Source organism: Bos taurus, chromosome X (assembly GCF_002263795.3).
Source record: "Bos taurus isolate L1 Dominette 01449 registration number 42190680 breed Hereford chromosome X, ARS-UCD2.0, whole genome shotgun sequence".
Lineage (NCBI taxonomy): Eukaryota > Metazoa > Chordata > Mammalia > Artiodactyla > Bovidae > Bos > Bos taurus.
Window position 1 is genome coordinate 76,837,162 of NC_037357.1, and position 24,678 is coordinate 76,861,839.

Sequence of the window (24,678 nt, forward strand, 5' to 3'; positions counted from 1 at the left end):
GGCAGCCAGGAGGATCAACCTCCAAGGAGCGGTGGCTGTGCGGGCGCAGGAGGGCCTAGAGGAGCTATTCCACATTCAAGGTCAGGAGGGGTGGCAGTGAGGAGATACTCCTCATCCAAGGTAAGGAGCAGCGGCTGCGCTTTGCTGGAGTAGCCGTGAAGAGATACCCCACGTCCAAGGTAAGAGAAACCCAAGTAAGAGGGTAGATGTTGTAAGAGGGCATCAGAGGGCAGATACACTGAAACCATACTCACAGAAAACTAGTCAATCTAATCACACTAGGACCACAGCCTTGTCTAACTCAATGAAACTAAGCCATGCCCGTGGGGCCACCCAAGACAGGTGGGTAATGGTGGAGAGGTCTGACAGAATGTGGGCCACTGGAGAAGGGAATGGCAAACCACTTCAGTATTCTTGCCTTGAGAACCCCATGAACAGTATGAAAAGGCAAAATGATAGGATACTGAAAGGGGAACTCCCCAGGTCAGTTAGGTGCCCAATATGCTACTGGAGATCAGTGGAGAAATAACTCCAGAAAGAATGAAGGGATGGAGCCAAAGTAAAAACAACACTCAGTCGTGGATGTGACTGGTGATAGAAGCAAGGTCTGGTGCTGTAAAGAGCAATATTGCATAAGAACCTGGAATGCCAGGTCCATGAATCAAGGCAAATTGTAAGTGGTCAAACAGGAGATGGCAAGAGTGAACGTCAACATTCTAGGAATCAGCAAACTAAAATGGACTGGAATGGGTAAATTTAACTCCGATGACCATTATATCTACTACTGCGGGCAGGAATCCCTTAGAAGAAATGGAGTAGCCATCATGGTCAACAAAAGAGTCTGAAATGCAGTACTTGGATGCAATCTCAAGGTAATGGTGACCTCCCTCAAAAGATCCCATGCATGTACTGCTACACCCAGTGCCCCCAACCCTGCAGCAGGCCACCACCAACCGACGCCTTCACTGGAGACTCCTGGACACCCACAGGCAAGGCTCCTGTGGGGTCACTGTTCCTTTCTCCTGGGTCCTGGTGAACAAGGTTCTGTTATGCCCTCCAAGAGTCTATTTTCCAGTCCTATGTAAGTTCTGGCAGCTCTATGGTGGGGTTAATCACCACCTCCTCCAAGAGGACTTATGCCATACCCACACCCAGAGCCCCTGTCCCTGTGGCAGATCACCGCCAACCTGTACCTCTACAGCAGATGCTCACAGACAGTTCTATCTCAGTCTCTGTGGGGTCCCTGGGTCCTGGTGCACACAAAGTTTGTTTCAGCCCTCTGAGCGTCTCTGGCGGGAATGGGGTTTGATTCTAAATGCAACTTTGCCCCTCCTACAGTCTTTCTGGGGCTTCTCCTTTGCCCTTGGATGTGGGGTATCTCCTCACAGTCCCATGAACAGTATGAAAAGGCAAAAAGATAGGACACTGAAAGAGGAACTCCCCAGGTCAGTAGGTGCCCAATATGCTACTGGAGATGAGTGGAGAAGTAACTCCAGAAAGAATGAAGAGACAGAGACAAAGCAAAAACAACACCCAGTTGTGGATGTGACTGGTGATGGAAGCAAGGTCCAATGCTGTAAAGAACAATATTGCATAGGAACCTGGAATGTTAGGTCCATGAATCAGGGCAAATTGGAAGTGGTCAAACAGGAGATGGCAAGAGTGAACGTTGACATTTTAGGAATCAGCAAACTAAAATGGAATGGAATGAGTGAATTTAACTCAGATGACCATTATATCTACTATTGTGGGCAAGAATCCCTTAGAAGAAATGAGGTAGCTGTCATAGTCAACAAAAGAGTCTGAAATGCAGTACTTGGATGCAATCTCAAAAACGGCAGAATGATCTCTGTTCATTTCCAAGGCAAACCATTCAGTATCACGGTAATGCAAGTCTATGCCCCAACCAGTAATGCTGAAGAAGCTGAAGTTGAATGGTTCTATGAAGACCTCCAAGACCTTCTAGAACTAACATCCAAAAAAGATGTCCTTTTCATTATAGGGGACTGGAATGCAAAAGTAGGAAGTCAAGAGACACCTGGAGTAACAGGCAAATTTGGCCTTGGAATACAAAATGAAGCAGGGAAAAGGCTAACAGAATTTTGCCAAGAGAATGCACTGGTCATAGCAAGCACCCTCTTCCAACAATGCAAGAGAAGACTCTACACAGGGACATCACAGATGGTCAATAGTGAAATCAGATTGATTATATTCTTTGCAGCCAAAGATGGAGAAGCTCTACAATCAGTGAAAAAGGGACCAGGAGCTGACTGTGGCTCAGATCATGAACTCCTTATTGCCTAATTCAGACTGAAATTGAAGACTGTAGGAAAAACCACTAGACCGTTCAGTAGTTGGACACGAGTTTGAGCAAACTCTAGGAGATAGTGAAGGACAGGGAACCTTGGTGTGCTGCAGTCCATGGGCTTGCAAACAGTCAGATATCACTGAGAAACTGAACAACAATCTCTCTGGCTCCGGCCTTTTTTCCAGATACATTTTCACATTCCTAATTTCTATATTTATGCATTCCTTCCATTTAAAAAAGTACATGTATCTTCTTCAGGTTTTTCTATTTTAAATATATTTATTTTGTTCAAAGAAGCTGATTCTTTATCAGTTCTAAATTATATGTTTTTAAATTTTTTTTGGTTTTAATCTTTTTTCATTTCTCTAAGTTCTGCAGTTTTGTCTAAGTTTTTTAAAGAAAATCTGAATTATAATGTAATAAAATATTTTTCTTTGATATACTGTTTTTGGCTGGAGTCCATAAACTTTGTTTCCATCTTCTAAATTGCTGGCCATTTTCATTGTGATTACCTTTTTGAACCTACACTTATTTAGTAAGTGATTTATACATTTTAAAATACCTAGGGAGTTTAAATTTTTTAATTTATTTATTTTTGGCATTTACTCTTGTTTTAGAAAGTACAATCAATCAGAGCTTTTATAACAGGAAAAATATCTATGTTACAGTGTATGTACTATTTATTTGATAGCCTGATCATTTCTCTGTGTCAATAAACATTCTGCTATAACATGATTTTTAGTTGCAGCAATGTGTTTTATCTTATACATGTGTCAATGTGTCCCATTTTAGATTCTATGCCCTTTAAAGATAAATGTTTCTTGTGTATCAGTTCAATAAATAATGTTGAGGTGAACACTAATTTTAATATACGTTTTGAGTATATATCTATGATCATTCTCTTAAATTTCTAGAAGTGTAATATTTGTTTCAAAGGATAAAGACTTTTTAAAGGTTTTTGACCTATAATGCCAAATTGACTCCCAAAAATGTTATATGAATTTTCTGCCCCCAGTGGTAATGTATGGGGTCCTCATCCCTCCATACTCTGGCCAATAAGATATAACTATGCTGCTGCTGCTAAGTTGCTTCAGTCGTGTCTGACACTGGGTGACCCCATAGACAGCAGCCCAGCAGGCTCCCTTGTCCCTTGGATTCTCCAGGCAAGAACACTGGAGTGGGTTGCCATTTCCTTCTCCAATGCATGAAAATGAAAAGTGAAAGTGAAGTCACTCAGTCATGCCCGACTATTAGCTACCCCATGGACTGCAGCCTACCAGGCTCCTCTGTCCATGGGATTCTCCAGGCAAGAATATTGCAGTGAGTTGCCATTCTGTTCTCCAAGGGAATCTTCCTGACCCGGGGTTCAAACCCAGGTCTCCTGCATTGCAGGCAGATTCTTTACCTTCTGAGCCACCAGGGAAGCCCTGGTGACAAGCGTTTTATTAATACATAATGTCTTTGTTTGTAGACTTTTGGTTTAAAGTCTATTTTGGCTGATATTAGTCTAGCCATCTCTGTTCTCTTGGTTACAATTTGCGTGGATTTCCCCCCCATCTTTTCACTTTCAATGTATTTGTGTCTATGGATATAGAATGAGTCTCTTCTAGACCACATGTAGTTGGATCATGTGTTTTTATCCATTCTTTCAATACCGGTCTTTTCATTGGAGAGTCTATTGATTGACAATTTAAGTAATTACTGATAAAAAAAAAAAAGGACTTTTGTCATTTTGATATTTGTTTTCTGTATGCTTTATAGCTTTGTCCCTCATTTCCCTGCATTACTGTCTTCGTGTTTAGCTGATTTTTTTTTTTTTTTTTTGAAGTAAAGTGCTTAAATTCCTTCCTCATTTTCTCTGAAGTTAAAGAGGGAACTTGTGACTTGGCTAGAGGAAGAGAGCGCTGCTTACCTCCAGCTAAAAGTTTCCACACAGAAATGGGTGCCTATTGCTTCCTGATCTTTGGCTTTGTTCCAAAAAGAAGTAAAAGAATTTCCATGGGAAATGTTCCAATTTTTAGATGTTGGCATCTAATGTTGATAACGTGCAGGTCAAACATATTGTGGACCTGATTCAGTAAGAGGGCTACCATTTTGTAACTTCTGGCACAGGGTACTGGTGAGTCAAAATAAGGCTTCCTTCCTCTGAGATTAGAAAAGATGCCTAAAGGGAATTTAAAGAGGCCTTCATTGATGTGTGTGTCCTTAATAAAGGGACATTGCCTCTTTTCCTCCTCCAACTCTGGGCCAAGATTCTGAGGGCATGGGAAATGAAGTACCAGATGGTTGCGGGGGAAAGGGGGTACAGAATTCAAAAGCAGATTCCTGTGTTCCTCGGCTAAATAGAGCTCAGCACCACGATGAGACTCAAGAATTTGTTTGGCTCAGTGTGATATAGGAGTTTTCAGCTGTGTTTTGACAGACTGGACTGAGATTGCCCCAATTGCTCCATTGAGAGGCTAGTAGTGTGATTGAGTTTATCTTGTTTAGACAGCACAGAGAGCGACAGAATCAATTTCTAGGAACGAAAGAGGGTCACAAAAGGTCAGACTCAGCTGAATTGAAAGAGTCTTTCAGATGGGGATGAAAGGTTACACATCAAGTCTTATGGACGTTCAAAACAGAATGTGTCTTCAGTTATAAAACCAGATACATTTCTTTGACCATTTGAGTTTATGGATCATGAACTGTACCCCCTACACTACCTTTTCTGATATAAATTCTATCACATTCTGTTTGATATGTAGTATTGTCATCATCGTTATTTTGTAAGTCATTTTTCATCACAACTTCAATTTTCTTTTGACACCAACAGTTACCACTCCTCATCCCAGGTTTTATTTAAAATCTAAAATTGCCTTTTCTATTTTGTAGAACTTCAGTTTTTCAGATCTGATTTTTAAAAAATGGACCGTAGCATATGAAATTGAACATATTCATATCTGTGAAAATGTATTTTTTAGAAATTCCTAAACATAATATTCGTACCTGCAAAAATGTGTGTTTTTGAAATTACCAAAGCCCCAATCTATGTTGAATCTTAATGTTTACACCTGTTTTCTTAGATTTTTAAAAATATGTATGTCTAAAGTAATTAGCCTCTAATTAAAATAAATTTAAATATAAAAAAATATGTATGTCTAAATAATCACCAGTATCTTTATGTTCACAATTTGCTGCTATGGTTTTCTTTGTTTGGTTGTTTCCTCACTGTTCTCTTTCAAAGCTACTTATACACATTATACATATTTTTCTGGGTTATTGTCATTAAACTATACACTTATGTAAGACCAGATAGAGATGTATTTCAATGTCATTTAAAAGCTAATGAGTTCAAATAAATCAAAGCAATCAATACATAACTAAAGTTAAAGCTACTTGGCAAGATCATAGACATTTCTAGGATCAGCTGTATTTGTGCAACAAGTCTCTGAGGAAATGTCACCTCCTCAGGGTGCCTTGTGTATCTAAGACAGAAATATATGTCCCCCCACACACATTCTCTATCCTTTTACCTGGTGTTTGTTTTTTTTTCCTCTATGGCAATTTATCTTCATCTGACACACTATTTTACTTGTTAATAGATTCTAGGCCTGTGTTTGCAAACTTGGTCTGATTTATTCACTGATATGTATCCAATTCCTCAAACAGTGGCTGGCACACAGTGGCTCTTAAATGTTAAATCAAAATGCATTCAAAGAATCTAGAAGTTGCCTAACGCTCAGGATGTTCAATGATCCGAGTCATCAGTGACGCAGAAACATTAATTATAAGACATCTACAAGTGAGTAACTTTTTTGAGATTTTTATTTTTTAACCAGCCCTTTCCTCTTTTAACATGGTAGTTAAAATTCACTGACCCGGAAGTAGCCTCAATCTATCAATCTTTGGTCAAAGAAGAGGTTTCAGAGACAATAATACAATTATGAGTCAGCAAAAAGAGGTGGGGAACAAAGGGAAAAATTAAGTGTTAGCCTCAATTGGGCATTCCCGGGTTAGATGTCCGGATTCGCCACAGCGGTAGCAGTTGACCTCATTCATCTTTCTACAATTGATGGCCACGTGGCCAATCTCGCCACAACGGTAGCACTTGACTTGGGTGCAGTATTTTTGAATGTGGCCACTTTTGCCGCAAGAGTAGCACTTCCGCTCTTCCTGACGGTCACAATCACGAGCCAGATGGCCTGGTCTGCCACAGGTGTAACAGCAACGCTCTCCCTCTCGCTTAGGCTCGGCACAGTCTTTGGCAATGTGGCCACTTTTCCCACAGTTGTAGCAGATGTCATCGAGAAGGTCACAGTCCTTAGCATAATGACCAAATTTACCGCAGCGGTAACAGATGACGGGTAGGGTGGTTGAACTACACTGAGCTCCATGGCCACGGCCTCTAGCTCCACGCCCCCGAGCTCCTCCTCCTTTAGAGCATGCCGGGGCCCAGTGGCCAACGCGTCCACACTTGAAGCACTCCTTACTGCTCATGGCTGTGGTGGGATCTGCAAGTGAGTGGGTCCACTGCTGCCCCGGAGGCCCCGGCACAACCTCTCCTTACGGCGGCTTAGACAGAACTGGCAGTTTTTCTCTAGGGGCCTCAGCGACGTCACACAAGGCTTGCGCACAGTCCCATTCTTATGTCACAGGCTTTCCAGCAGCCCCTCCCACCTGACTTTCCTCCTGTAGTTGAAGCCCAAAGCACAGCTGGGTGGTGTTTTCCGTTTTTGTTTAGTTTTCAATTAAATAAACGTTTCTTGGGTCTTGAAGTTTGAGTTTGAATCCCTTCTTGTTCAGAAAATGTACCCTGTAGGATTTCATATAATCAAGTCTTAGGTCTGCTTTGTGGTCTAGTAGATGACCAGTTTTTATACATGTGCTATAGACATAGGAAAAACATGTGTGAGATGTATCTAATCCAGAAACAAATTATGACAAATTAGAGTAATTCATTTGCGGGGGTTAAAAATGAAATACAAATGTCTATAAAGATATGATATACATAAAATGGAAAAAAAATCTGTAAAATGCCACAGGAAGATTTACTCACAATTTAGCCTATTGCAAGAATCTTAGTTTTCAAGATCATCATAACCATTTAAGGTACAAAACATATATGATTGAATCACTCAGTATGAAGAACATGATATTCCTTGGAAAATAAATTACAAAACCTTAATTTAAATACTGGACAGTATTCCTCTCTGTTTCCTAAGTTGTTTATATAATATATAAAACTCATAAGGATTTATGGACATGTCCATTTATATAGATACAGAAACAAGTATAGAAAGCTAGACACTGAAATATAACCTCTAGCTATTTTGGAGCTATATGATTCAATAAGACTTTTTCCTCTTTATTTTCCTTCTCTAAATTTTACAATTTTTGAAATAAGGTTTAAGTTGTGTAATTTTAAAAATCCACAATAAATATTTTTCTTTAAGTTACTAGTTAGCTATACGTTTTGTATGTGAATTTTTTTCAGGAAGCCAGTACAAATGTATAGACATAAGAATAGTGAATGTAGCAATTGCCCTTTAATTTCAATATGACTTGATCGGAATGTACAACTGGTTTCATAAATGCAACCACAAAGAAAAATGTTTTCAAAAATTAATAAAAGTTATAGATAAAGAGCATGTGCACATGCCAAATATAGAGTAATGTAATGAACTTTATTCTTAAATAATTAAATGGTGCTTCATAAATTGTTTAAAATGGCAAAAATTCTGTTTTAAAATTTGATATATGTTCATTAAATAAACCATATTATCATGTTTAAATTCCTTTATAGGTTTATATTTTTATTAAAGTAATGCATGCCCATAGTTTAAAGTATAGATTTTCAAACAGGTTTAATTGAGACAGGAAAGAATGAAGGGAGAAATTTATTTTACATCACAATAGAGGGTATGTATGTGAGTGTGTGCTATAACTCAAGTAAGTTTAAAAAAAAAATAATTACTCTTAATGTCTACAATGCACTTTAAAATTATGTTGGCCATAATAGCCATATGTAGGATTATGACTATACAAGCCCATGTAGGGCTTCCCTGGTGGCTCAGTGGTAAAGAATCTGCCAGCTAATTGAGGATATGCAGGTTTAGTTCCTGGGTAGGGAAGATCCCCTGGAGAAGGAAACGGCACCCCACTCCAGTATTCTTGCCTGGGAAATTCCATGGACAAAGGAGCCTGGCGGGCTATAGCCCATGGGGTCACAAAAGTCAGACATGACTTAATGACTGAACAACAACAACATATATATATGTTGCTGTGCCACACAGCTTGTGAAACCTTAGTTTCCTAACCAAGGATTGAACTTGGGCCCTCCACAGTGAGAGCATGCAGTTCTGACCACTGGACTACCAATTCCCTGCAATGCATTTTTTTTTTCTTTCTGGCTGCACTGTGCAGCATGTGGGATTTTAGTTCCTTGATCAGAGATCTAACATGAGTCCTTTACACTGGAAGCATGAAGTCTTAACCACTGTACTGCCAGGGAAGTCCTCTTGCAGTGTACTTTGATGTTTTCTGTCATGTTGTAAAAAATGCTGGTGGTGACCCATTAATCTTTCAATTCATTAAATGATTTTAACTCATAGTTTGGTTCATAACTATAAATAATGCTTATATTATGGCTTCTTGATATTTCCATTTTAGACATTATCTCTGATTTTCCATTTCAGAGAATAAACATTTAGCCCTCTTTTACCTACATCATCTTTTGGTACACTTAATGCTCTAGCACTCCACTTGCCTTCCCCCACTTTCACCTTTCTCCTAATATTGATTTGGTCAATATCCAACATTTACATAATGATAACCATGTAAATGCAACTAGTGGCTCAGCCATATTGAATTTTGTCAAATGCTTTTTCTACATCTCTTGAGTTTGCCTTGATTTCTTACATTTGCTAGAACCACCATTAAATTGCCAAACGTAAGTTGTGAAAGTGCACATCTTATCTTGTTCCTTATCTTAAAGGGAAAGCTTTGGTCTCAACATTCTTAACAATTAGAAAGGATGATGTACACATTTTACAGGTCTCAGAATTTATGGAATTGGGGCGGGGGGGAGGCTTAAATTTTGGTATTTCCAAACTGGCTTTCTTAGAAAGCAAGAAGAACCAGCCACCAAAGTAAAACATCATAATGGGAAACAAAACATTATTTTGTATTCTCTGCTTCTCAAATTCAAGGAGGAGTCTATTTCAGAGTCTATTCAATACACTTCTCTCAAAATTACTACGTGAACTTCTCACAGAAGACAAGCCTTTAACATTGAAGGACACTGAACAGTATTTTTAATGGCCAGACAATACCAGGGTTATGAAGAGAAAGAAAAAGGTGTTGCATACTCCTTCTTACCCCCAAACTAATTGAACACCCTTTCCCTTTATGCTCTGTGCATAAGGTCTTTTGGTTCCCTGCCTCTGAGTCTCCTTCGTTGGTTCTTCATCAACCAGGCATTGTTTGCCCAACACTAGCTAGTTGAGAGCTCTTTTGGAGCAGTTTGAGAGCTGCTTTGGAGAAGATTGTGAAGGTATAATACCTTTTAAACAGTATTTTTTGCCTTTTTTTTTTTTTTTTTTTTTACAGTTTGCAATATCAGACACGCAAGGGGATGAGTAAGAGGACCAATAGGGCTGCAGATCAGGCAAGGCCAAGAATACAAGAATAGGCCACTAAGGATAACCGAACAAAGGCAGCCAAGGGGGAGAATGGCATTGAAATGGTGGGCTAAGAACAGGAGAAGGATACATGAGGAAAGGGGCTGAGGGAAAGGTGGCGGAGGCCTGTGTGACTAAGGGGAGAAAATGTTGAAGAAGCAGGATGAGCTACGGACCTGCGTAAGGGTGAAAGGGTGAAGACCGCCGAAAAGTTTGCCTTGGAGAGAGCTAGGCTTGAGTGGGGGCGGGGGTCGGGAGAAGAGGGCGTGCTCGGCGCATGCGCCTGAAGCACATTGCAGCTATCCTGGAGGCGGTCCTCTCTGGATATCAGCGTTGCGGCTGGAGGCAGGGCTGGTCCTCAGCCTGCTGTCCACTGCCACCTTGGCCTGCTCTTGCGCCGCGAACTCTGTGCCGTCGTTCCCTTTCACCATATTTTGGGACGGCCGGCGCTAAGAATTTATGCTATGACCTTCGATTCAGCCAGGAGGTAAAGGAACGACATAGGGGAAGAACATGGAGGGTGGAGGAGGGAACTCGGGCCAGGGGGATCCTTAATTTGTGTGTTCTCCCCGTTCACGAGAGGAAAAAATGGGGGACAGTACGGGCCTCAGACCTACAAAAGGATGTTGACCATTTAGTTCCCATTGTAAAAGTAATACAGGCTTCTTTCCTTTAATCAAGGTTGTGCACCTGAGCGTCGGCATTTTCCATAATGTTCCCTGCATTAAAATTTCTTGGATTTCCTCATATGCAGTAGAAGATGTATTTAAAGGTCGGGGCTGTAGTACTAGGCGATTATGAGAGCTTTCTTTGCCTTTGTTCAGGGTGGTAGGTCTTATTACGGAAAACCGAGGGTACTCTAAGCCCCTCCCTGGGAGTCAGGGCGGATTCTATCTAGATCTGACATCTGCTCTGAACACCTGCAAGCTTTGACGTCTTTCCCGCATTCCACTTACCTAGTTTATCACACCTACCCCTATCAAGTAAGGCTGGTAATGACTCTTCTTTATTGAGCACTGGGGGCACAATTGTAGGGAGAAGCACATCTAGATATCATCAGGCACTTATATATAAAAAACGGAGGTCGGGGGACAGACGCAGTGCGCAAATATACTTGAGAGTGTGAGGATGCACGACGCGGTAGCACGCAGATATATAGTCGTGTTTTGGTAACCGTGGGGGATTAGTTCCAGAACCCCCGCAAAGACTAAATTCCGCGGATGCTCAAGTCTCCTATATAGAATGGCTTAGTACAGTTAGTCCATCGTATCCGCGGAGAGTCCACTGTATTTGTGGTCTGATGTGCGGGGTGGGGGTGGGGGGCGGGGACGCTCCACTAGGGACAGCCGGAGATACGCATGCGCAAGGCTTGGGGCGCGGAGTGGGTATCGAATGCGTATTTAAGAAAGGAAAGTTGTTGGTAGTTGGTACCCGCGGGAGTGAAGCTGCGCATGCGCATTTGAGACGACATTGTGAAGGTTGGATTTAACGCGAGGGGGAGAGGGGCGCATGCGTATTTCAAGCGAAATGACGCGAGGAGGCGCGCAGCGTACGCGTAATTAAGATTGCAAAATGGCGAGGGGGGAGGTAAGTTGTCTTTTTGCTTGGCCATCTTGGTCTAGGAGGGCCTGCCGAGGAGCAGATCGACCTTTCTGGTTGGGTGAGGGGATCAGCCTGAGTCGGAGCTGTCCTAGGCTGTGGCTAGATCCACTAGATACTGACTCAGAATCTTAGCCCCTCTCTGGCCTATGAATAATGCGGGTTCAAAAATGCGGAGGCGATGATGATTTTACAAAAGGTTGCAGCAGCTGGCTGTGTGTAAGAAATGCGTAAAACGCGAGCACTTCGTGACAAGGCCACGTTCGGGCAGTACGCCTCTGGAGGGCTCTCTGTTGGACACGGAGATAGTGGGCCGGTGTCCTTGGCTCCGGACACCTTCTCTCATTCCATCAGAGTAGCAGAACTCAGTGGTTGCAATACTGTGAGAATCTACAGTTGGTCAGAAGCCCTTGATTTTCTCCCCTTGAGGTTGTAGGGGTGAGGATTTGGCTGTTTCCAAGTCCTTGTTCCACTTTGCTTTAAACCTGGGATCTAGGCGAATGGTGACGGTAGTATGTAGGTGACCTGGGTTTCACACCTTGTCTTCTAAATTATTATTATTTTTTTTTTTTCTGTAGAACTTTGAGCACAGTTTCATCTAGGGGGACGGTTTTGTTTTATTTTGTTTTATTTTTAGGCAGCAGCACTGTCATGGCTCTTAGAGGGCTGTCAGTAAAGATCTATTGTTAATCATCGCTAAAACTAGTAATTTAGCAGTTAAATATGTAGAAGAAAAGGCACAGGATTCAAAATTGAAACAGGCCTTTTCACTAATCCTAGCTGTGATCTAATACTGGTCTTTATCCTTCTCGGGCCTGTTTGCCTAACTATAATAATAATTAAACTTAAACGTATTTGGAGCTTAAACTATGGGTCAGATACTGGGTCTATATGCTTTTACACATGCCTTAACTAATTTAGTACTCTCCACAGTCTTATGAAATAGCAGTACCATTATTCATCTTTTACAAATGAGAAATCTGAGGGATACAGATAAAGTAAATCCAAGGCTTTATATCCTTTTGAGTGACTGAGATTGGATTTTTATTCAGGTAGTATGGCTTCAGAATTCTGTGTTCTTAAACATTATATTTATCCACCAAAATGATGCGGCAAATTTAAAGGACCCTCCACTTATGATTTCAAATTTTATTCATAACTTAACCTATGCTATTTAAGAAAGGAGACCTATTTGCTAATTTTTACTCAGTGCATTGTATAAGGTTACATATGTGGAAGACAAAAAGTAAAGTATTGATCTGGAGCCTAGTGGGGTGGTCATCCTTACCTACCCTTGTCTTCTATGCTTTTTGTTCTGCAGAGGGTTTAAAATGGCCGACTGCGGCAGGCTGGACACACCCTTCTTGTTTTGCCAGATTTGAGGTCTGGTCTCATGCTTTGAGACAACCAGTCATTTGCTGCAGTAGAGATTTTTTCCTTACCCATTGTTAATATTTTGGTGTTTGATAGCAATGTTAATTGTAAAGGAAAGAAAATTGTAATTTTCTTTCTTATAATAAAAGACAGAAAATACATGGATTTCATTTATTATTTGGTTGGGATAGATACATTTGAAGTGAAATTACTATGTCAAAGGATATGAACATTTTTAACACTTAATATGTATTGCCAAGTTTCTTTCTGAAAAGATTGTACCAATTTACACAAGCATTGAGTAGTCAAAAACGTTATTTCAATGGATTAAAAACCAGTATTACTTTAATTTTGCATTTCTTTGGTTTTAAGTTTGGATTCTTTTTTCCTCCATATGTTTCTTAGTAGCTTGATTTTTCTTTCATATGATGGTAGTTCATGTCTTAAATGATTTATCAGTTGGAGTTTTAGTTTTATTTTTATTATCTATTTGAATGTGTTCTATAAATAAAGGCTATTACTCAAATTTCTGTAATTTATAAATATGTACTCCAGGTTATTGTTTGCCTCTTAATTTTTGTATTTAAATTTTTGGTTAGTAGAAATTTGAAATCATGTGGTCAAATCAGTCAACTGTTTTGTGGTTTTTCTTCCATTAAGTTTGAATAGTTCCGTCAGTCTAGAAATGTGGTCAATATTCATTGTAGCTTCGTCTGAGGGGAAAATATGAGGGAAAAAGATCCATAATTTCACCTCACAGAGATAACCAGTGTTAATAAATGTATTTGCTTCTTTTCATTCTTTCTGGATTTTTCTACAGGGATCATATATTTATATTATTTTATGTCATGTTTTGAGTTTATAATGTGCATTTTTCCATGTTAAATATTTTTGTAATTGTCATTGAATGGTTTCATGATATTTTATTGTGTGGAAGTACTTAAGATTTTCAGTATTTTAAGTTAATGATTAATGTCTTTTCATTTAGTTTTTATTGTTTCTCTTTTGAGTTATTCTTTATATTATAGAGTTAAGAATTACAATTACTCATCAAAAACTTTGAACATTTTAAAGACCTGCCATAATAGCATTCCAAAACATTATGTCAATTTTTGTACCCATTTAGTTACATTAAGAAATGGCAACCCACTCCCATGATTCTTGCCTGGAGAATCCTATGGATAGAGCAGCCTGGCAGGCTACAGTCCATAGGGTCTCAAAGAGTCAGACATGACTGAAATGACTTAGCAGCAGCTACATAATTTTTTTTTTGTAATTTTACATGTATAAGAATGGTATCTTTGATTTATGGTACATTTCTCTGTATTATTGATGAAGCTGGATTCTCAAATGCTAATTATTAGCTATTATTTCCTTTTGTGAACTATTCAACTTGGGTCTGAATGCTGTATATTTGTAAGAGCTCTATATTATGTGCTCTATATAAAGAATCTATTACCCCTTGTCATTTGTTGACATACACACCTGGTATATGTTTGTTGCTATTGAGTATGAAAAAATAAGACAACTACTGCATGGAATACATGTGAAATTCTTGGTAGCCATTTTGAGAAACATTTATCTGTTTTTTAAATAGATAGCTATTTCTTTTTATCTGAAAAGAAAGCACTGATTGCTGCACAGCAGTGATGCTCCCTGGTTATGGGTGTGGGGAGAAGACATGGCAACGTTTTGCCTCTAATAAGACATGGCAACCAACATAGATAAGACACAAAATGGTAGCCTAGCCACCCTTCCCGCATCCACTGGGGGATTGATGTTATTATGAGTGATCTGGGGGAAGATATGTACAAGGTGTAATGTTCACATTTGTAGATGACATGGAACTCTTTGGAGATGTAATGTGGTAAAAGGAACAAACTGCAACACCTGAGAAGACATTGTGCATGTGGGCTGACAATCGGCAGAATGAAACAGGGAAGAAAAGAGCAATGTAATGACTTTAGGGGAAAATGGTATGTTAAGTGTAGAAAATAGTGGCCTCAGAGACACTGGGTCCCAAGACAGGGATCTCAGTGTAAATGGAAACAATTTATTGATGTCATCAGTTCAGTTTGCTGGTGCAGAGACAAAAGAGCCATTAAAAACCTAGGCTTTAAGAACTGTGTGACACACAAAAATTCCATCCTATCTTTGTATAAAATCATGTGAACCAAATGACTAGTTAACCCTAGTAATCTCTCCTCAAGGAGTCTCTTACTACCTCTCACTGAATTTTGAGAAGGTGTTGGGAAGAGTGTGTTACCTGTTTTTTATTTTTCTTATTTCTAATACGGAAGTGATTTAGATTATATATTCTCAAAGATCTTGGAGAGTGGTAAGGTATTTTATTTTGGTTTCCTGAAACTGTGTCTGTTATTTATGGTTCAGAATCTGTTTAATTATATTTACTAAGTAGAACGTTCTAAATTATTATTCCCACTCCATGAGCTATATACTATCTCCTTTATATTTAGTCACATTCTAATTTTTATTTTTTCAGTTAAGGGGGATTATTGGATATAGAGGTGTCAAGTGAGCCATTACTGCTTTTTGTTACCTAGTTTTATGGAATTAATCTAGTTGTAAATTCCCATTTTTCAGCATTTTTTCAGCTAGTTGAAGAATAGGCTTATGTGTATGGTGGGAAGGTTGGAGTATAATAAGCAAAATGAAACAAAGTAACAGCAACAAAGCTTGTTTTGTAGAGGTGATTGAGAAGGTCCTTTACTGGAGGTCTGTACCTACCTTAAGAGTGGGAGTCCCATTTTATGTCATGCCAGTACTTAGTTACCAAATTCATTTATGATCAGGAGTTAGGGAGAACCTGCATATTTGAAATAGCCCAAAAGCACTTAACCTTTGATTTCTTCAGTTTGTTCTTCCCCTCTCTTGATGTTACAGCCCGCAGCAGCCTGGAGCAGCGCCCCCTGGAAATGAATTTTACATCGGCCATTATAATACAACCTGATAAGTGTTACAGCACTTATCAGGTTGTATTGTAATTGTCTGTGTATATGCCTGTCTCCCTTCCTTTGTTATCAGTTAGACTGTGAGCTCCTTGAGGGCAGGGACAGTGTCTTCATCTCCAGAGCCCAGCCTGGCACATTCGTAGGCCTCAGTAAATGTTTATTGGATGAATAAATGAATGGCTCATCAACAAACATTTATTGTGTGCCTGCTAACGTGATCTCCACAGGCTCTGAACTGTCAACTGTTTCTTCAAAATGTGTGTAGTCAGAAACTTGCTGTTTCTTCCTAGTTATGGATATATCTTCTCAAGAATTTCTCATGAGATAATGCTGTTTTTGTGTTTGGATTTCAGTCCTTGGTATTTACAGATGTTGCTACTATTGCTGCTGCTGACAGTCTCTTCCTTGGTGGAACCTGGGTGAAAGCTATCAGATCAGGAGCCTCATCCTTACTGTCTGGTGTTTGCTAAATGGTTCCTATATGTAGACTCATCCTCTTTTCACTCCTCCTCAGGTCCTCCAAATGGTATTCCTATGTAGGCTTCACATTCTAGATCAGAGGTGGACAAATACAGTTCATGGTCTGCATAGTTGTGCAAATAAAGTTCTGTTGGAACACAGCTATGCTTATTTGTTGATGTTTTGTCTGTGGCCTCTTTGACCTACAAGAGCAGAGTGAGGCGCCACATCAGAGACATGGTGACCCTCAAAGCTTAGCTCTGGAAAAAGATTGCCTATCCTATCTTGGATCATTACTCAACAGTCGTGGCTTCATTCCCCTCCCCATTCACTAGAGATACTTTTAACATCTCAGAAACTCATTTATTTACCTCATTGATCATTATGATGAGTCTTCTTCCTGTTTTACAGATGGTCCAATCAGGACACACTTCAAACTAGGAGATTGATTATAAGGCTTTCCCCAGAGTCCTGCAGTCTGTCAGTTGTACCATGTCCTTCAACATCGAGTTTTGAGCTTCAACCCTGGAAATTAAAATTCCTTTTGTTATATCTTAACTTCAAGCATATGGGCATATCATGCTTTGGTTCCTTATCCCTTGCCCCCCTCCTTCCTACACAGCTCTTTGCAGTGAGAATATGGAAAATAAGGAATTCATATGAGATAAAGCAGAAAAGTAGGCTGAGGCAAATGTTTAGAGGGTCTGAATGTTAATTTTTAACTGAGAAATGGGATTTCTGAAATAGTCACTTATTCAGACATAACAGGTGGTGAGCCTGCACTTCCAGGAGCTTAGGGTCCTCCTTTCTGAACCTTCCCTAACCTACCACATGTTGTGTTGGTAACCTGCCTGAGTATATTGTCATTCATTTCACTTCATTAAAAAGTTGGAGAGCTCCAAGTCTGATGCAAGAAATCTAGATCTAAAAAAGCAAAATTAAGAGAATGAGTGTCTCATTCTAGCAGTAAAATGGAGGGAAAGACCTTACAGCATTATTTTCAAGCTGCTTGCTGAACTTTTTGCAGCATTTTATGAAAATTTTCATACAGAAAGATTGGAAGAATTGACAGTGAAAACTTGTATACTCACCACCTAGATAGTGCAATTAACATTTTGCTGTATTTGCTTTATTGCCTATCCCTCCATCTTTGTTGGGTGGGCTTTTAAAAGTATTTGTGTTGGCATCTATTTTGATTTCATCTGTATCTGACCCATCATGGTGCTGAAAAGTAATTTCTTTTGATTCTTATCTGTTATTTTCCAAGTTGGCATGGTTATTATGTATAAACATATTTGCCTGGGAATAAGGCTCTCAAGAAGAGAAGATATTTTGTTTCCTAAAGAAAATGACTGCAGCTCATCATTGTTTACTGGAAATAGGAGAAGGAAAAATGGAAGTTCAGATCCAGCATCAGTAAATGCTTCCAGTAATATACTGCCCTACACTTAATTCACTTCACTGGCTGGCGGGGAGAGGGAGCAGGTTGTTCCCTGGGCAGCTTCCACTTGGTTCTTTCCTTTAAGAACTGAGGAAGGAGAAACAACAAAGTGATAGCAAGTGCCACTGATGTGATAGCATTAGCCCAACTCCTTGGAATTTTAGTAAATGGATTTTTAAAATTGGGGCTGCTGTTTAATAATATTCTCTTGGACCTTCTCTATTGGCAATAGCTGCAGACTCAAAGGAGGCTCCATGAACTGAAACCTTTTTTATCATGAATATGATAATAGTAAATGTTACCTGTTTGTGTCTGTTTCCTTTCATTTAAGTTCAAAGGCAGAGGCTATATCTTGCTTATCTTTGTAATTCTCTTAAGTAAAAAATATCTGTATTCATAAAAAAAAATGCAGTACTACCCTTAACATGTATCACATGGGCAAAGGTTTTAAAATGTTACACTAGCGTTGGTGGGATGGAGAAGGCGATGGCACCCCACTCCACTACTCTTGCCTGGAAAATCTCATGGGTGGAGGAGCCTGGTAGGCTCTAGTCCATGGGGTCGCTAATAGTCGGACACGACTGAGCGACTTCACTTTCACTTTTCACTTTCATGCATTGGAGAAGGAAATGGCAACCCACTCCAGTGTTCTTGCCTGGAGAATTCCAGGGACGGGGGAGCCTGGTGGGCTGTCGTCTATGGGGTCGCACAGAGTCGGACACGACAAGCGACTTAGCAGCAGCAGCAGCGTTGGTGGGATAGATCCAATTTCCATGTAATCCTTTGTAGGAGCAATTTGGCAGTATATATTAGTGGCCACAATAAATGTTGCATATCCTTTGACCTAGCAGTTTCATTTCTAGGGCTATACTCTAAATATTCTAAATAAATTTTAAATGTTCTTCAAAAATATTCTAAGGATATTTTAAAAGATTTAGGTATGGGAATGTTCATAGCAATAAAAAATGGAAAAAATTTACCATTCTTTAATAGGAATTTGAATAAATTTTTTGGTGTATTCATGTAATAATACAACACAGGCATTAAAAATAGTCTTGTAGATGAATTTTTGACTTGGAAAGATGTACCCAGTATATTAATTGAAAGAAAGGCCATGGTTTCATCCAGCTTGTTAAATAAAATGCATGCATATGGAATGTAGAAAGATGGTACTGATGAACCTATTCACAGGGCTGCAGTAGAGACACACGTGAACAGACTTGTGAACACTGGGTGAAGGAGTGGGTGGGACAAATGGAGAGAGTAGCACTGAAATACAAACATTACCGTATGTAAAATAGATGGCAAGTGGGATTATGCTGTGTGACACAGGGAGCTCAACCCAGTGCTCTGTGACAATCTAGAGGGATGGGATGGGGAAGGAGATGGGAGGGGGATTCAGGAGGAAAGGGACATATGTATACCTGTGGCTGATTCATGTTGATGTATGGCAGAAACAAACATAATATTCTAAAGCAATTATCCTCCAATAAAAAGAAAAAATTCATGTTTGTATGTGTACATAAAAGTTATAAAGAAGAATATATCCCAAGTGTTAAACTTTCTGGGATTCTATGACTTTTGCTTTCTATTCTTAATGTATTTCTGGAATTTTTTTTCTCACAGTGTGTTTATGACCAGCAAAGTTAAGACAAACATTGAAATGATTTCTATTTAGAAATTTGCTGACCTGAACAGAAGTGGAATAAATGGGTTGGTGAGGAAGCTGGGAACTGGAGCAGTTTAGTTTAGAAAAGAGCTGGGCCAGGTGGAAATAGGGTATGGTGGAAATAAGACCTCTATCTTTAGAGAAAGGCACTAACTAGTAATTATTCTTGGTTCCTTAGTGCAGGCATTTCATGAGTCAGGCTTTACACTTACTGTGTATTTCCCAATTAGGACCTATACACATTCCTTTCCCACCCCTGCCCCTTTGGACTTAATAAGCTAAAAAATCGCTGATGGGAACAGCTGCTTATGGGTGTGCAGCAATGGCTGCTTTACTTTATCCAATAAAGAGAAGGCTCAAACCCATCAAAGCTGCCTCATCGTCATCCCCCAACACTTATACTATCCAGTAGGAATCTTCCTAACTTACGGTGGGAGAGCTTTCTCTTGGGCTTCATTATCACTAGTAAATTATAGGACACTGTATTCTGTTTAACTGTAGGTGAAACAGTTAAAAATAAACCCTGAGAAACTGCTCCTTGGGTCTTCTGGGATTTGAAGGTTGCCTGCACTTCCCTGCAGTAAGAGGAAGTCTAGTTATAGTAGTTGGTGTTGCCAGCATCTAATGGTAATTAATATCCTGGGCTTTGGGTCATCACTGAATTGCTAGATTTCTGGGTTTGCTTTTCATGCAAAGCAGCTAGGGACTGGGAAACTTAAAGGCAGTAGGCTGCTTCCTTACAAAGAATCCTTTGGGGACTTTGGCTTATCCTGTGTGGGTCTCAGGTCTCAGAGCCGCATTCCTCCTCGTGGTTGGGTCTTGGAGGTAGAGGACTAGCCATGGGCCTACCTAGCTCCTCGTGATCCTTTTGGTAATGCACACAATTGATATGGGTAAGGTCAGTCCTGGTGGGAGTTGAGATTGTAAATGACAGGCCTTGGTCCAGAGCCCACGGTTTTGTTACCTTTCCTTATCAGTGTGAACCAAGTGCTATATGATGATTAGATGGAGGTTTAGTTCACTTTTAGTCAGGAATATGGAATAAAATGGCAACCCACTCTAGTGTTCTTGCCTGGAGAATCCCAGGGACAGAGGAGCCTGGTGGGCTGCTGTCTATGGGGTTGCACAGAGTCGGACATGACTGAAGCGACTTAGCAGCAGCAGCAGCATGGAATAAAAAGTCATAATTGCCATAAGGGCCCCTAAGATACCAAGTTTACCTCCATTCAAAGATAGGATATTGATTGAGCTCTAAAGAGGGTAGGCAGCTAGGAGGATCAGCATTAGTTCAGATCTGAGTTCTAATGCTTTGGTATATTTACTTGGTGCCTCTGTACCCAAGATGTCTCATTTTAAAAAAAATAAATAAATATTTAACCCATAAAAAAAATAGAGGCAAGGATCCTTATTAAATGTGTGTGTTGTAAGAGTCTTTGCCAGATAAAGAAGATAATTGTGATGCTAATAATAGTGCTTGACAAGAGTGAATTCTGAGGTCCATGGTGTGGACCTAGATGACTTGTCTTAAGGTGGTAAAAGTAAAATTAAAGCTAGATGTCATACTTTGACTGTTCTTACCTTTGTTTCTTCTTCCTTCTCTCTATCCTGCAGGTGACACCAAACTTGATCAGAAACCATGCCACAGGTGAAGAGGTATATTGAGCCCTGCCTGGCCAGTGAGGTTACTAGAGAATTGGAAGAGGCTCAAGTCAGCATCCTGCACATGGTTATCAAACCATTGTGAAGTCTTAGTAAGTGGTCAGTAGCTCTGGTGGGCTTGCCCAGTTAGTGGGAAGGGCCAGGAAAAGTAGTCTTACTAGGCCTAGACAGTTACTTCATATCTTCCCATTATGACATGAAAAAAGGTCTTAAAGTATTCAGACTATACTAGAGACTACTGAGCCTAACTCTCCTTCTCCCATTCTTGCATTTTTGTAGATGATCTCTTACAAGATCATAGCTGGTTGGTGTAGAAAATAGATTTGAATCCTAGCCCAGTACTGTGTCTTCCACCTAGTGCTTTCTCTAGATTCCATCTAAGTCCATGGAGGCCATGTGAGACAAACATTTTTATTCCACACTGTGAAAGGTTTTTTAAATAGCCTCTGAGATTGTGCTCCTCTAATAAAGGAAATGTCCATGATGTAATTTTTTTATTATTCATATAGTCACCTGGGATACTTGTTAAAAATGCAGATTCTTGGGCAGCTAGAAACCTTGTCACTGGTCAAGAGCAACAAGTAACAAGACCTACTTGTCACTTATCCTGAGGCATCGTGCCCAGTGGGTTTACCAGCAAACCAGAATAAAGCATCATTGCCCTGGATGTCCTTGTGAGATGGTTGGGAAGTCTTGGTAAGTTGCTGGTGGTTTGGTGGGGTTCCCCAGTTGGTAGAAAAGAGATGGTTCTGATGTGGCACTTCCCCTCTTCCTTCAACATATATTTATTAGGTGCTCACTGAGTGCTGGAGACTGTTCTAGATATTAACAAAGTCCTGCCATCATGGGACTTTCATTCCTGTGAGAGTAGACAAAAGAATAAATAACCAATAAATAGTGTATCATAAATGTTAAATCAGAAGTTTTTCCATTTTGGTGTAAAAGTGGCATTAAAAATTGTTGAGTTGGACCTAAAAATACTGTGCTTTTCTCCCCGCTTCCCATTCTCCTGTTTAGTACCTTCCACCCTCTCTCTCAGTGCAATAGAGGCTGACCAAACTGAGTATAGGAGGGTCAAAGATGATGAAAGCATCTTTTTCCTTTTTGTAACCCCTCACTAGGCTGAACTGTGGAGAATATCTTTGAAAAGTGTTTTAGAGAGTCTACCAGATTGGCCATGTGAGTGCCTGTGCAGCAGAAGAGTGGGTCTTCTCAGTGGTTAAGGTAACAAAGTGATTAAGGTAAGTGAAGGAGGAAAGATTGACATTGTCTTGACTCCTATTAGGGAGGCTTGTAGGAATGTCATTTCTAGGGGCCAGTAATTTTAAAGCCTGTAGTTTATTCTACAATATATCCTTCTCAAAACAGTTGGGGTAGGTTATATGCTTACCCAGTCTGAGATCACCCCTGCAGAGGATCAGAAGAATTGAAATGGTTCCTAAGTAAACTAGGTGGCATAAGCTGCATGTCATAAATAATCTCAGCATGCACTGATTACAGTCCCTTTGGTGAGAGTCTATTCTTTCAAACCAGACTTATTGAGAGTTTTTCTTTATCAGCCTATGGAGCTGCATACATCTTGTCAAAAGCCAGCTCATTAGCAGAAGCTTATTATTTAAGCAGCAGACAAGAATATAACACTTTGAATTAGTAATTTCAGAGGTAGCAGCATCTTTTAGTATAATCCATTTAAACTGGACTAGCATTCATTTTTGGCTTCTCAGGCATTGACCCCCTAATAGGCTTCAAGGAGTACTGAAATGGTTCATAATTAAACGAGGCAGCATCTATAAAATGGCCATTCTTGGGAGATCTCTGCAGAAGCCACCCCTATCTTAAGCTCCTCTATCCAAAGTTAATACCCAAGGGTCAGATCATTTCTTGGTATCTGCCATTTTTCATGGAAGCAATAAAAGTCACCTTTTCTCATAGGGATGGTCTTGAGATGGTGCCTTCATAACATAATGTTCTTGGTTTTTCTCTGGTGTGTTTGGATAATTCTGTTGGTATAATTAGGTAGGTTAGCCTGCACAGGTAACCTGAATGATAGAAAAGCGGTCTTTTCCCTACAGAAAAGTCGGAAATATTCATTGATACAAAGAGAGTCCCTGAGTTCAGTGTCATTTACCACAACGTATTTTGAAACGACACCGTTTACATATAAGGATATGAATGTTAGCATACAATTTAAAAAGTCCTGTCACTTTCTCTATATGGGCCCAAATGCATTGTATAAATTTGACTTTTCCTGTCTGAATGCCATTTCTTTTCCTAGTACTTCTCTAGCCATGTTATCCATCCTCTCTTGCTTTTGTGATAGCAGGTCTGTTGTTTTTTCTTTTTCTTTTCTCTTTAGGCTAGTCATCTAGCACCTACACACAGCTTTTGGAAATTTCTGAAATCATATAATATTAATAGTAGTGCTTATCAGTTATAGGCGCCTTTTATGTTCTAGGCAAGTGCTTTACACATATTTGTTATCTAATTTTAAGTTAACTCTGGGAAGTAGGATTTTTTCCCCTACTTTATAGATAATGAAACAGGATTGGAGAGGTGTTGCCACCTGTGTAAAACAGACAGTCAATGGTAGAGCTGGGTGTCACACTCTCTAGCATGAAAACAGTCATAGACAATATGGAAACAAGTGGGCAGGACTGTGCTCCAATATAACTTCCTTAACAAAAACAGGTAGCAGCCCAGATTCAGCCCATGGACCATAGCATGCCATCCTTGCTCTATAATATATATACATAAAGTCTTTAAGACAGGAAGACTTGAGGTGATAAAGCAAACATTCAAGGTGATTTTTATTTAAAATACTTGTAATAACAGTAACACAGCTATACTTGAGTTAGCACTGGAAAGTGTCTCATGATCTGTGCATTATGTGCATGACTTAATAGTCATCTAGATATTGGCTTGAGTTCTTGGTAGAATAATAGAATCTTCATGGACCATGTTGTTAATATTATCATCCCTTAAAGGATCCTTTTCCTTGCCACATGTCTTTCTTTGCATGACTTAGAAATGACTGTCTGTATGTTTGTTATTTCTTCTTCTTCTTACATTATCATTTCCAGTGTTTGCCTTCTTCAGAATGTCTTCTACCCTACGTAGGCCCAAAAGTGAATCTGATTCACAGGTTACTTGATATAATCACTCTCCTAGCAGTCAGTGTAGGGGGCTACGGCTTTGGTAATTTGCTATATCAAACCCTAAATGGCTTTCAGGATTAGGAGGAATTAATCCTCCCATTGATGTCTCAAAATGTGATCTGGACCTAATAACAGGGATCTCAGTCAAATAAGCGTTAAACATGGAAGTAAATCTTTTTTTTGCCCTTTTTGTTGTATTTGTTATATTTAATACCTTTCCTTGTAATGAAACTACTTTGTATTTCCAGAATAAAATTTCCTAGTTTTCAATAATATTGAATTAGGTCTGCTACCTTTGCTATTTTTAAATTTTACTTTCTATTTGATTTTTTACTACTTTGTTTCTATGTTCAAAGTGAGGTTTTGGTTGGAGTGACAGTC

The 24,678-nt window shown here is 39.6% G+C and overlaps 1 protein-coding gene, 1 long non-coding RNA gene and 3 other non-coding genes across 28 annotated transcripts in view; 3 read left to right on the top strand and 2 right to left on the bottom strand.

Annotated features, from left to right (window-relative positions):
- Nucleotides 1–6,098: 6,098 nt before the first annotated feature.
- On the bottom strand, nucleotides 6,099–6,865 carry ZCCHC13 (zinc finger CCHC-type containing 13). The gene has a single exon (NM_001206479.1). The coding sequence runs from the start codon at nucleotides 6,785–6,787 to the stop codon at nucleotides 6,272–6,274; it is 516 nt and encodes a 171-aa protein (NP_001193408.1). The 5' UTR covers nucleotides 6,788–6,865; the 3' UTR covers nucleotides 6,099–6,271.
- Nucleotides 6,866–10,291: 3,426 nt separating this feature from the next.
- Nucleotides 10,292–24,678, top strand: part of LOC104970537 (uncharacterized) — an 83,302-nt gene continuing 68,915 nt past the window's right edge. For 12 of the 24 annotated variants that reach the window (XR_009493538.1, XR_009493541.1, XR_009493536.1 and 9 more), the window contains exons 1-4: nucleotides 10,292–10,456; nucleotides 21,095–21,234; nucleotides 21,652–21,838; nucleotides 22,264–22,383. This is a non-coding gene — a long non-coding RNA (uncharacterized lncRNA). Of the gene's footprint in view, nucleotides 10,457–11,530; nucleotides 11,557–21,094; nucleotides 21,242–21,651; nucleotides 21,839–22,263; nucleotides 22,384–24,678 lie in introns of those variants that run through there. The other 12 variants (XR_009493537.1, XR_009493535.1, XR_009493540.1 and 9 more) reach the window with 11 other exon arrangements.
- On the top strand, nucleotides 15,887–15,958 carry MIR374A (microRNA mir-374a). The gene has a single exon (NR_030790.1). It is a non-coding gene; the product is annotated as a microRNA mir-374a (primary transcript).
- MIR374C (microRNA mir-374c) lies at nucleotides 15,896–15,947 on the bottom strand. Its single transcript, NR_162289.1, has one exon. It is a non-coding gene; the product is annotated as a microRNA mir-374c (primary transcript).
- MIR545 (microRNA mir-545) lies at nucleotides 16,037–16,142 on the top strand. The gene has a single exon (NR_031358.1). It is a non-coding gene; the product is annotated as a microRNA mir-545 (primary transcript).

Bases quoted from the DNA above. Each gene is read 5' to 3' on its own strand.
- ZCCHC13 (NM_001206479.1), bottom strand. From the start codon at position 6,787: ATGAGCAGTAAGGAGTGCTTCAAGTGTGGACGCGTTGGCCACTGGGCC.